The sequence below is a fragment of the Pocillopora verrucosa genome, chromosome 1 (genome assembly GCF_036669915.1).
Source record: "Pocillopora verrucosa isolate sample1 chromosome 1, ASM3666991v2, whole genome shotgun sequence".
Classification (NCBI taxonomy): domain Eukaryota; kingdom Metazoa; phylum Cnidaria; class Anthozoa; order Scleractinia; family Pocilloporidae; genus Pocillopora; species Pocillopora verrucosa.
The window spans coordinates 18,803,969-18,817,977 of record NC_089312.1 but is presented as its reverse complement, the minus strand read 5'-3'; the positions used below and the strand labels follow the sequence as shown (position 1 = coordinate 18,817,977).

The following is a 14,009-nucleotide window of genomic DNA, read 5'->3' as shown; positions in this document are numbered from 1 at the left end:
ACAACTCATAACGATAATAACATTTTTATTCTGGCCTTTTCTTGATTTCTAACTGCATCATAATCTTAATTATTATTTGTTGAAATAATCTTCCCTCTTTATCAATAATTTGCTGATCAGACTGTTGCTTTTGAAATAATTTTACCATGCTTCTGAAAAAGATTGTGGTTAATTTATCAGCATGATAACCAGCCCCATGTACCCTTTAATTCTTATAAAGAAACAATTTCCCAAACTTAATATATCTGCCGCGCTCTGACGGTAAATGAGTCTACCAGCAGGTTCTGCTTTTAATCGATCCAATGAAAACAAAGATGGGAACTCGGCCGAGCGCGACTAAATGAATAAGTGAAATGCATGGTGATGTAATGAACACATCCTTGAAGAGGTCAAAATGGCGACTGCGTAAAGCCTTACCAACACACAACGCGTTGGAATTTAAGGTAGAATATGGTGGAAACTCGAATTTATTGTAAGTGATCTGAATTTTTTTTTAAGAGTTATCTTTAATTTGTAGCAACTTTTCACGTTGTTTTGACTGTCGAATTTGTTTGGGTTACCAGTGAATCAAACTACCTGTTGTTAGATGGATTTTGAACCGCTTGGCCTGAAACTGTCGAACAATTTGGTCAGAATAGCATCCCTCGAGACTCGACACAAATGATGTTTTTTTGCAATATTTTTGATTCAAGTTTGTCAGTTTTTGGAATTCAACTGAGGCTTAGATATATATTTTTTAAAGGTGTCCGGTAAATCCGTGTCTGAGATTTAACAAACCATCATCAGGCTGAAATGATTTCCGTGAAAATAGTTTAATCTGAACTAGCTTCAGTTATTTTTCGCAGACGGTGGTTTTTTCTCCGACCGGGTAAATTATAAACGAGTCACAGGTGGGCTTAGTAGCCTATAATTCTTGGCCCACTATATGAGGTCAAATGTAAATTCAAGCGGCGCTGCAGTGTGAATTGATCTAGCCGCAAATGATGATCTTGACTTCACGCGCGTCGATGGAGCTACCGTTCAACCCCTACTTACCTGAAAGAAAGACACCTCTACACTAGAGAGCCTGGGGATTGATAAAGCACCACATTCTTTTAAAGACAGAACAAAAACAGATGTCAAACTTGGAGGCATACTATACTCGAGCATTCAGTTTCTAAAGGCGTGATATTATCTAGTAATTCTCGTCATACATACTACATGTGTACTCCAAAAATGGAAATAGAACTTTACTCAGTCAGTATCCATTCTGAAAAATTGAATTCATTTTCTATCTCAGTCAGTCACCATAAATCGCATCCTGAATGCGAAATACTTAGAAACCATTAAGTTAGAGCGACGCGCCTTTTGGTGCACACTGAAAACTACCTTATGTCTTATGTGTACTTTTTAGAAGGTCTAAGTACTGAGACTTTCCATGAAACATACGGTTGTTCCCCATATAGTAAACACTATCAAGTGAGTTTCTTGCACCGATGGAGGGATTCCCTTGGCGGATTACCTTGTTCACTTTGTTCTTGGCTACCGGCGTTTTCTGTCGATCAGGAAATCATAAACGTGAAGGTAAGCTTTACATCATTTTTCAACTGCTTTTTTCCTTGCTTTGAACAAGGTTTGAATCACACTTAGTACCGTGAGACTGAAACGTTAGTTGCGACCAATGACTGCTATACCGCATAGGCCTTACCATGGCCAATCAACATCGAGTTTCAATTTCTGGAAACTATAGCGTTTTCAGGAAACTTTTTGGGGCGTTTGGATCGAGCTCAGGCTTTCATGAGCGCGACCAAAGCGATAGAACTTATTACAGGAGAGTGGAATGATCATCACCAGATTTCTCTCTCTTTTAGCGGAAAGAAAAATAACGCCTTTTGTAAGACTAGTTCTTAGTTCATGTCTTCCCCACATCGATCCCTGCATGCAACAATCTTGCACTTTTCTTTACAAGGTCTAAACAGACGACAGCTATACTCCTATACATCCTTGCTACCGGAATACACCAGCGATATTCCCGCTCCCGTTGTTTTACCCTCTGGGTTGGTTCCTGACGCAGGAGCCGTTCCCCCGGTGGAGGCCATTGCGCCTGCTCCGCTCATAGCTCCTGCGCCTGTGATTCTATCATCAAACGCCATGAAGGAGAAGCAAAAAGAGTACGAAGAAGGTTGCTGCTTATCTACTCATTTCTTACTCAATTTTTAGTTGCAGATGCAATAATTTAGGCCCCAGTTATTATTGCGATGTGTGACCATGGATTTTGGCTACAAGAGCATTAGATAATCTTGGCTTTGGAGTTGGAAATTTCAAATTTAATATCTACGAGAATAGTTCCTTAGCCAACCACTTGAGACAACCACCACCCGCAACCCCCACCGTCTAGGCTAAGAAATCGTACACCCTTGATAAAGAAAAGGCAAGGATTATTGTTTCTTGCCTCGTGTGAAAATTTTAATTTATAAAAGCATATTTTTCCCTCTAGGAAAGACCAAACGATATCAATTTCCCTTTCTCGCCGCAAACGAAATTCCCCAGTCACAATGGACTGGTTCGTTATCACAAGAGCCGGTGGCGCAACAGTCCTCGCTTCCATTCTACGACAACCAAATAAATCAGTCTCCTGAAGGAAGCTTCACTGGGCAGCAGAATCAGCTTATGTCCTCACCTGCAGTGCCTATTGCCACAAACGAAATGTTTGACGATGCTACAAACCGAGATCAACTCACCTCCACAAGTCTGTCATTTCTACAAAGTCAATATGAAACACACAACTCGCCCTCTAACGCGAATAAGGTGGATTATTTTGAACCCAACGAGAGCCAAGAAACACCACCTTATTTGGATTCAAAACAATTCGCAGACAATGGACCAACAAGGGAAGACTTAAAAACAATCCAACCCCTCCTCGAGAGTGAGAATGACATCGCTAAAGCGATTATCAAAGATTCGTGGTCACAAGGTAAGTTCAGGACCATTTTCCTGCAATGTTCTTTTGCTTCGTAGTTTGCGATCATCGTGCAAGTTATGCTGGAGTTTCACGCTTTCCTTGATGCAGCAGAGATGAGTTTCTTCTGAAACCGCGAGAAAATCGTATTGCTGTCTGTCAACCTGTTTGTCTGTCTGTATATAATTCTGTTCTGTCCATCTGGTTGTACTGCTGTTTGCCTGCCTCGCAGTCTTCAAGCAGCCACCAATAAATGTTTGTTCGACAAGTAAAAATTCATTCGTCTTACAATGGCTCAGCCAGATTGTTGGACTGATAACTGTTCAATTTACAGATACAGCACTTTCATCTCCGAGACAAGCTGTCAGCGAGGGTCTGGCAACTTCACACCAAATGGCTAACGTCAACTTGAACAACAAACCGGTTCTAAAAGAAAACCCCTCCAAGCAGGTCACCCATAATAATCTCATTTCGGACGAACTAATTCACGCTGCCTTCTATCAAGAAAAGCCTTCCAAGCATGTAAACCATAGTGATTTTGTTTCAGACCAGGTCCTACCACCTAGCTCGAATAAACAAAACCCATCGTTTTCTTCACAAGCATCATTTTCGTCGTCCGCAAAAACAGTTAATAAAATTCCCAGTGACGACTCATCAATATTGATCACAAACTCAACAAAACACCACGGACACGATTTAGTGACACCATCGCTTAAAATGATGCCATCCTTTGTGAAAAATGATTCCCTAGGCGAGGCGAATTCGTCTACTTCAGATTCAAACAACGAATGGTTTTCCAACGCCACAATAGCTCAGGAAAATACCACCGAGGCTTCTTCTAAGAACGACCAATCAACAACGAAAGAATATACGGCAGCCGATTATTTACAAAGTCTTTATCCAGAACTATCGGTCTTCAAAGCACCGTTTGAAATTGATGAAAAGAATCCATCCGCGTCGAAGGCTTCGTTTCTTCATCAATCAGAGCATTTGTCATCATTGTCATCATTGTCATCTTTGCTTTCCAGGAATCGAACAGTTCACGATAACAACTCTCTGACTTCAATTAAGCTGGGTACTAAAAATATGATTGGGTCGAACAAACTCTCCCCAGAAATGCAACGTAAAATTCAAAAGGCCCTCCTTATGTCTTTGTTGCATTCAACTAAGTCCAGGGAGAGATCCACGGTAAAACACGGTTCTCATATACGGGGGTACCTGTCTTCGGCATCGGACATGCTCTTGACAAGATCGAGAAAGCTATCAGGTAAGGAAGCACCAGGTTACAGGTATCTAACAGAAGCTGGTGCCAAACTTCTGCCTGCGCATATTTTCTCACCACTTGGGAGTGAGTTTAAGGACACACTAGGCTCCACTTCTCCTCCATCTAAATCGAGTCCCTTGCCACAGGTCCAAGCAAATAGCATACAACCGACAGAAGCAACCGCTGCTCCAATTGAGCCAACCCAAATGGGAATAATTCAGCCAAAAACTAATGCTAAACTAGAACCTACCGGCCCTCCAGCCATTGAACCAACGCAGGGTGGAATGGTTCCTAGCCCACCGAAGGATTCAGCCCAGAAAGATACAATTGGCGGAAGCAGAATATTAACTAAAAATAGGGAAAAAGCATCACTTTCGTCACACACAAAGAAGGTGATAAAATCAACGTTTGACAAAGTAGCAGCTACAAAGAACTCTGAAAATCTAAAAAAACAGCCTGGATTTATTCCATCTCTAGCTGTGCCAACCGGGGCTGTGCTGTCCAAACCGGCCATTTTAACTAAGGAGAGATTTCTACCCTCTGAAAGTGATTATGTGAAATTGAAGAACAACGTGTTTGAGAAAGATAATGATGTAAAAAACAATTGGGAAAGAAAAAAACCAAAGATTAATTCTACTAAACAAAGATCATCCTCACATGAGATGACAGCAGTTGAAAAGGGCCGGGCAGAATCCTTAGTTCTCCCTTACAGGAGAAGGCAAGGCCAGAAAGTCAGAATTACCTAGGGAACAGTAGATTTCACGTCTCAAAAAATCCTGTGTCAGACCTGTCACCAAATCACCCCAGAGAACGAAGACAAGTACTACTCCCATTGCCACTCCTCCAAGGGAATGGAAATCCACAACAATTTGAGCAATCGTTGTTTCCTGGACAACTTCCTGATCCACCCTTTCTACCCACTTTGCCACAGCTGCAGCAACCAGTTCCACAATATTTACCAACGCAGTCTTTACCTGGTTTCTTACCACAGTTTACCCCTGCTCCTCAAGCAATGGATCAACTTTCATTGTTAGGACAACCAGGTAAACTCTTAACCCCTTTTTTAAAGCAGATGTGAACATTAAATGTGTTACCTAAAGTTTCAGTTTCGCCCTCATTTCAGGTGTAAGCATTAGCTATTATGTTCATCCTCGGGGGTTCATGCCTGTACATGGGAGACTTTCCTGAAAAAAATCAACTCTGTCTCATGAAACCTCGGAAAATGTGTGTATAGGTCAATCGTCGCTAGCGAGTTTTAACGGCTACAAGTATGTTGCTGACAATTATCCCCACCATAAGAAGTAACTTACACTTTCCTTATTCCATGGAATTTACCACGACCATAATGTAAGTATTGCTGATTGTATTTAGGATGGCAACGAAGGTGCTAATTGACTCATTAAAACGATCGAGAAACCTTGCTAAAGATAAACGAAAAACTAAACCAGTATCGAAAGAAACCACCAAAGTACCGATAGACAGCGACCTGCTTTAGGAAAGGTCGGTGATACACCAGTGAATATCTTTCCTACCGCTTTCATGCAACGAAATCGGCTGCTGAACCAGCATTGCGATATACATTGAAGAGATTTAAAGATCAGTGCTCTTTTTCCTTTTTTTTTTTTTTTTTTTTTTTTTTTAATAGACGCCCGTTCTCAATTTCCTCTGCAACAAGCGTTCAATGACCAAATCCCTCAAAATCTATTTGCACCTCAGCAGCCATTTCCAGACTCTGGAATCTCCTTTCGTGCACCACCTCAACCCTCACTACAGCAACTCAGCAGCACTTTAGGTTTGACTCCCATTCAACACATCTTGCCTCAGCGGGTTTCTCAAACAAGAAGCGACTTCGCACCGAACGAGCCCATGAACTCTTTGGTCAAGACCTGTCACCCGTGACCGTCAATGTTCCCATGGCGGCGCCGCAAAAGATTCCAAGTTTTTTGACCGCAAGTCAGGTGTACAAAGACTTTGAGGATGTCAATTCTAGGTCACATCTGTCAGATGATATTATTAGAAGTCAAAGTAAGTTTTAAATGTAATCTGATTTTCTTAACTTTATCAGTCCGATTGACTCATTTGCAATCCCGGCAAAAGTACAGTGTCTTCAGCTCAGGGTTCTTTTGCTGTTGGAAATAGCTGACTCGTGTGTCATGAGAGAAATAATCAATTTTCAGGCGAGTGTTGTGAGTTATCCGGAAGCGTCTAGATTCAGCTTTACTCAACGGTGATCTCTTCACAAATTTATGAAAATTTGGATAACAATCAGTATCCTCATGATTACTCGAGGTGATCCTGCTAGAAATGAATTTACTCCAGAGGATGATCAGTTGCCAGAAGAACCGAAGTACGACAAGTTCGCTTACGAAAATGACAAGAAAATGTGGGGATTAGACAACGGCTACAACGAGGACGAGGATATTGATGGTATGGGTGCACACAGTAGGAAAGAACACCGATTACATCACACCTTAGGTACGGTAGGAACTGAAATGATAATGATATCACCGATAAATCATTGTCTCCCTGTTGAAAATATACCTTAAAGAACTGAGTTGTGACAAAACGTATAGTTTCCTTAACTTGATTTTTCAGAATATTCAGATGGCATTGACGAATCGCATCCCACTTCTAAACTGAGGTACGGCTCAGGAGGTAGAAGACATTACCGTCCCAGACCTTTACAGAGCGAACATTGGGTTGATGAGGATACTGCTGACCGACTGAATGGAAAAGAAATAATTGGACATAATGAAGGAATAGATGAAGAGTTAAACGATGTTGGAGCTCACCCGGCAGGTGCGGATAAAAAAAATATTAATTTCATGAATTCATTTCACTGTCATTCTACAGTCACAGTGTCGTAAACTAGTTTGCAATTATAATAAAATGTTTCTTTTGGGAGTAGGAAAGTACACTTTCATCAAAGCCAAAGATGACATGGGCCGTTCCACTTCTTCACAATGAGCAAAACTCATCGGCAGAATGCAAAGAGGATTTTTAGAGCTACGCAAGAGATATCACCATTAGATGTGGTTAAAAACTTCTTCGTTGATCTTAATGGAAGTCTATTAGGTCTTTGCGACCTATCAACAGAGCGTTAATTTGATTTTAAAAACTTTTTGCCTGTTTTGTTACAATTTATGTCAATTTTGGTCGATCAACAGGGAACAGTGAGTTAAATTCATCTCTTTTGGGCGAGTAAAAGCTATTTCGCAGACAGATGATTTTTGGAGTATCCCGGATGACTCAACATCAAATACATTTCTACTGTTACATGCATCATTGCAGTTATTGACTTTTTTCCTCATTTATTTACACACAATTGTATGATTTATGTCATAACGCGCAGATGAAACGACTGAAAATGCTATAAAAGAAGACTCGTACCAGACTCCCCATCACAAACATCACCATTCCCTGAAGTACATTAGACCCAGTTCAGACGACAAAGAAGGTGACGATGCCATTGAAAACACCAAAACAACGGAATCAGAAACAGGTGTACCAGTCAGCGATACTGACACAGTTGAACCAGACACAGACTCGTCTGAAGATGGCGAACAGGATCACCAATCTGAGGCAAACACCTCAAATGACAAGACTGAAGGAACGAGGAACTTCAGGATGGTTTGGAAGGTTTGTTCTCAAATCTATCGTTTAACTCCTAGAATGGTACAAAGTCTGATAAGTGCGGTGGCTATGAGATTTAACAAATCTCGATATAATTATATCTCATGGTCAGATTTTTGGAACTCGCCCATGCACAAAGTTTTACAGCCTTCCACTCATAATGAACGAATTATCCACTAGAGATTTGTCATTGATAATAAGAGAGCAAGAAAACAGAAGATTGTACACGATTGGGTAGCCCTCAACATAGACTATACAGCACTTTTTTTTCCGTATCTGATTTTGCCAACTTTAAGATCAGTTACCGGGCTATCTCGTCTAACTTCGATTATTCTGGAAAACGCACCTTTGTAGAACGTCATCTCATTCAATTTACTTCAAAGTGGTTTTACTATCGTCACGCATTGAATTAAAACAATGGCCGTGATTCTCTTTGTCTAAGAGATATTTTCACTTGAACAGAAATGTTAGTCGATATTTTATTCCATAGAATCTCCAAGTGAAGAAACTCCAAGTGTTTTCCCTTCAACTACCTCCTCAGTGTCCGCACCCAAGCCAAGTACGTTGGATATGATCATTACCGTTGTAATTTTAAAAAATTCCTCGGGGCAACTTCTCCCCGCCATAAGTCAGAGCACTTTTGAGTTAACTGTCAAAACTAATTCTGGATCGCTTTGTTTCTGCTTAACGCTTTTGGTATAAAAAAAAACTCGCATCAGCTTTTCGGCCAAAAAATAAGACTAATGGCGGCTTAGTCAGTCGCGTTTTCCCGCGCTTTTTCTCAAGTATTTTTCTTGGCTTACTTTGAGCTGTATTGCCCCTTTAAATTTACTTTTGTCCCGATTACCCGTTGTGATTTCTTTAGTCGAAAAGTGCTTCCTAATGAAAAAAAGACAGAAGCAAGCTTGAAGACGGAGCGTATTTAGGGAATGGACTCACAATTGCAAACTTAGTTTTCTCGTCGGCTCTTCTTTCAGCATTGCGCTGGGAGCCGTTTATGGGCTCAGTCATATACAGGAAATGACGTCGAATTTTGTTAAAAATAGAGAGTTAGTAAGCATCGATATTTTATAACCCATCAGAGATATAAAGCTTGCGTCACAAGTAACAAACCATGCAATAATTTTTCAGCGCCAGTGCCACCTTCATCATCCATTAGAGAAGAAATAATCAGGAAACTGGGTGGGTCTATCTTTCTGATTTAAGGTCCTTACGTAGTGCTACTTTGCTCATCTTTAGTGCGCATAATTTCTTGGCTTTTTCTAACTGGTAAGAGCTGGCCACAGAGGTAAAGCGTCATTCTCATGCAAACAAGAATTTTGACCCATCTTTTTTCCTATTTTTGAAAATGAGCATTGACTTTTTTCCCGTAAAATAAACATAAACCAATTCTCAGTGTAGGAGAAGGAATTCAACTTTCGGAAACGCAAATTTAGCAAGCACTCATAAATAAAACTGTTATGATATTATAGGAATTATATGAATATCTAGAAGGTACTCCTAAAGATCACGAGGATCCCCTTTTCTTATTTCAAAATTCGTGTTCCTGTAAGATAAACAACCAATAGTTAAAGTTTGACAAAAATCATCTCGGTGCAGGTTGTACTTTAGAGGAGTGACCTTTAAGTCAGAATCTAATAGCTAATTAGTAACTGCAATATGCAGCAACATCTAAGAGCTGTGTGGATAAAAGAGGTTTCAAAGCTACACCAATTAATCATTTCATTTGCTTAATGTATTTTTTTCTCAGCTAGAAGTGCTGTTATGCACTTGAATTTTGACGGGAAGCCTGTCAAGCCTGACGATAAGGTTGTACATGATCAGTCTGGGAATACAAACGACGCTGATCTTGCCAACGGAGCTGAAATATCAAACCGGACAATGGGTATGGGAATACAAAGTAATGTTAATTTTGTGAAAACGGTGAGTGATAGTAGCGCCGAGCGAAAAACAGAGGAAGCTATAGGGCGTATCGTTCCGTAGACAGTCTTGGCCTGCTTCCTTTTGCCTGCCCCCTCTGCGCTACTGGTGCGCAACGTTTTCTTACTGATCCGGCTATAGTATAGTTGTTTCTGTGATCAAAAATGATGAACACGGTGGTCAGAGCACATTTGTTCACACATTTGTGATTTTCAGGTTCGTGTGGTCGTGTTGCTGATCTTAAACACGGTGAAGTAATGTACAAAGCTAACCACTTCACCAGGAAACCGACCAAAGCAGCTTCCATAGCCATGTGGATTAAGTCCCGAAAGCCTGGTCTCGTTCGATGGTTTGATGTCGACGACGGTAAGGAAAAGGACAGTGCCAAGAAAATGGTGAAAGTTCCAAAGAATCAGTGGATTCACCTGGCAGGAACTTTTGACTCTAAGGATGGAGTTGCAAGAGTTTATGTAAATGGTAAACTGATTTCTGAAACAATCGGCAAGAAAAATAAAGGTCTGCCTGACGATTTTACGGCCACGGGAATAGGACAGAAATTTGGGGATAAGTTCATCTCCTTTCTAGATGATGTTTTTCATGTTTGATCGAGTTATAACCCCAGCAGAAGTTAAAATGCTCTATAAAAAGTGCGAGTTTAATCGAATGGTCCTGCACTACGGATTCCAAAAAGCGAACGTGTCTACTCACCAGGTAATGGATCAGTCAGGTCTGGATAACAATGCTACTCTGGAGGGAGGTAAGAGATGGAGAAATTTTGTTTTGAGTGTCGAGAGAACAGTGGGATTTCTTTAGTTTTGATTAGTCAAGGAAATTTCCGCTGACCCCTTCAACCAATCAGATGCAAGAACAAAACCCGAATTGGTCACTCGCGTTTTCATGCACTTTAAGAAGTTTGCGCGGTGAACTTTGAATTCTTATTGGCTTTTTGTGATATTTTCTTACGATCTGATTTGCTGTTATTATATATTTAACTCTGGTACTTGTCTTGCGAAATTTAATTGTACAGTGTTGTACAACTGTAATAGGGTGCATTTGAAAACCTCTGTTTTGCAAAACAGCATACGAACTTTCCCAGATCCTTACTTTGATGGATCAACACATCATCGAACTATTGCAGAAAAATACCCTTCAGTGTCAATCTAATTTCCACGTACTCTGCCATAAGGCATGCGGGGCAACCAAATGCACACAATTCAAAAGTAGCAGCATACATGATATCTAAGATTTTAAAACTGATTGAGGAAGAACATTATCTTATAATGTGCAGCGGGCCGTGGGTGAGGCTGATCTGTTCAAAAGTATTGGCTAGTCACTCTTAACGTTTCATGAACGCACTGGCCTCTTCGTTAAGCCCCTGATGTTATTTCAGTGGGCCATATCATATAGAGTAACACCCATATACAGATTTAGGAGTGGCTATGGTTTCAATCCTAATTTCAGGAGCACACATCTTAAACAGTGGTTGTGACAAATGCGGCGCATGTTTAGACGCATCCAACGATAAAATGCCAAGTGTGTACCTGGATGGGAGAAACTTTCAACCACAAACCTACTACGGCTATTTCGATTGCATCCTGGATCAGTTTGAACCCGAACCAAGGGACGTCATTCTATATTCCAGGCCGTGAGTAACAAATACAACGACGAATGGCACGACATTTACAACTTGGAGGTATTAACGGAAAACTTCACTGGCGACACAAAACCTCAAATGGTGACGTAGCGTTTAACGTCAAAACTGACGATGTCGCCATACCTGAAGGGCTCTGGAGTCACGTGACTGCCACGTACAGTTCAGAATCCGGTGACGCAAAGATTTACGTGAACGGTTTGCTGAAAGGAACTTATGGCAATCCCCGAAAACCAAAGCTTTCCGATTCTTGGGGTCGCATTTTAATAGGGGGTCATCTACCTGATGGCAAAATTTTGGTGGCCTCTTGGATGAGATTTTCATATACAACTGGGAACTGGATCAGTCTGAAGTGCGCTTTGTGTTAAAATACTGCGCTGATAAACCAAAGCTTGTGTCCTTTACGGTGCGTGTGCCGCTGTTCAAAAGACAAAGAGTTCAGAGTGCTCCTACAGCCTTGCGATCTTTATAGTCACAGGAAATTTGCAAATAGAGGGCACGTGGTAATAATGTTGAAACATTTGGAAATGGGTTTTGAGAAAGCCGCACGCTCTGCAGCTTTTCACAGGCTGACAATTCGTTATTGATCGTTTGATAACTCGTTTCAATTGCTAAAATACAAGTGATATTTGAGGTTCGCCCATGAAAGTTGACTCTGAATCAAAGATACAGAGTTAGTATCGGAGGCTCTCAATGGGTTCAACCCATAGCCGTAAAACGGCCGAAAAGTTTAACCTTTAGGCGTAAAAAATTGACAAATTTTAAACGTAAGTCGAGAAAAGTTAACCGTAAAAAATTTCTGGTGACAACAATGGAATGTTATAACCGTTAGTCATAAAGCCAAAATTTTAACCGTCAGCCGTGAAAGCCGTCACCCGATTGGGACCCTCTAGTAAAATTCGGAACAGGAAATTTTTCGAAATGTTGTAATCGTGTTCTCTGATTCCAGAATATAGAAAGATGAAAAGGACTCGATGAATCCTTTATCCTAACTCTTTGAAATCTTGAAAACAAAGAAAAAAGAAATATGAAAAATGAATAAAATGAGTTGCAGTATTCTAATATCGCATACTTGTGCAACAAACAAATATCAAACACAGCTCAGTTGTTAATAACATGAAATAAATGTTTTTGTCAGAGAGCTGTCGGCTAGGCTTCCTGTTAACTAAGGATAGCACATAACGTGAACAGCTTGCAACAAACGCCCCTCATCTCTCATAATGGTGCGTTTTGATGAATGCCGATGAAAAGTGTAAGTAGTAGAGGATTGGAGAAAATCGCTTGAAAAGGTAAATAGCGTTGATTTTTTTTGTTCCTATTAAGACAAAAAGGCAGAATCTATGCTACAATAAATTCCACTCAGTAACACTTTACTTAATCTCAGGCTGCGATGGTAACGGAAATAAACGGAAGTTAGGTAAAAGTTGAATTCAATGAAACCCCTTATCTCGAAGGCTGGCATTCATAGAGGCCCCTTTGCGCTTGAGAGAGTCGACAAGCGTAAATATCCCCTTAAGAAAGTGAAAAATCGTTTGTTGTATGATAAAAAATGTAAAGCAAACTCAAGCCTGATTAACGAGGGTTTACACTTAGGTAAAAGGAGATATAAACGCACAGGCTCGTGTAACAGGCATACCTTTCCGTCGAAATAGCACAAACCGTCATGCACAACAGTTATTGTCCGTGGAGACCCATTAGTGGCACTGCAAGAGTGACACGCAAGATACTTGTCATCTCTATCTCTAATCTATGTTTACACATGTTAACGAACTCTTGCAATTGCTGTATTACATTGGCATGTGTTACACAGTAATAGTCATACTGAATTTCTCTTCCTACATGTCAGTGTCTGGGGTTCTCTGCTCTTGTCGACTTCTAATTCGCGATGAAAATATGAATTAAGTGAATTAGTGGCTAATAATGCTAAGGACAGCTCCTGCCCAACTGTTATTCGACATTACACTTAAGTATCCTCGTCAGTTAATTTTCTTCAAAATAGTTTATAAATTATACACAAACTCCTTACGTAAACCCTCTTTTGTGAAAAAAAGACACAATCAAGTTTTGCTATGAATCTACAAGTATAAATATTTAGTTGATTTGAAAAACTGATCGTGAATTAAATTTCAATATGCTCGGCTGAGATGTGTCAGCCAAAAGAGTTTTCATTATATTGCAAAAGATTTTTGAAGTGCACGTTAAATTTTAACGATATAACTGCACTATAGGCAAGGCGAACATGAAAGATCCGAGTCTCTTCTGTATCACATTCTCTTACCTTCGTCTTCAGTATTTCGAATTTCCAGCGGCAGGGAACATTCGGGAACTCGTCTTTTGTTAGCTGTCTTTGGAACTTACTGTATGTAATATGAGTAAGATTTTCATCTTAAATCAATATTCATTTAAAATTATGACCATCTGGAAATCATGACCAAAAATGCTAAATGATTTAATTAATTCGTGCCGATGTTCTTCGTTATCATCACACCAACTGGAAAAACCAAACATCACACTGCGGTCAGCAGATTTCACCTGAATAAATAAACTTTCACAGCATGTTTGCCTGAAGCCAAACTTGCAATGAGTGAAACTAGCATAAACAT

The 14,009-nt window shown here is 40.3% G+C and overlaps 1 protein-coding gene across 1 annotated transcript; it reads left to right on the top strand.

Moving 5' to 3' along the window:
* The first annotated feature begins 388 nt into the window (after positions 1–388).
* LOC131788787 (uncharacterized) lies at positions 389–12,383 on the top strand. Its single transcript, XM_059105883.2, is given in 21 exon segments — positions 389–472; positions 1,394–1,563; positions 2,477–2,953; positions 3,273–4,898; positions 4,901–5,245; positions 5,848–6,075; positions 6,078–6,227; positions 6,492–6,677; positions 6,798–7,001; positions 7,555–7,806; positions 7,809–7,841; positions 8,326–8,394; positions 8,967–9,017; positions 9,586–9,720; positions 9,972–10,348; positions 10,350–10,512; positions 11,217–11,311; positions 11,313–11,366; positions 11,368–11,449; positions 11,452–11,694; positions 11,697–12,383. Coding segments are annotated over 20 exon segments (5,040 nt in total). The 5' UTR covers positions 389–472; positions 1,394–1,475; the 3' UTR covers positions 11,879–12,383.
* The last annotated feature ends 1,626 nt before the right edge of the window (positions 12,384–14,009 follow it).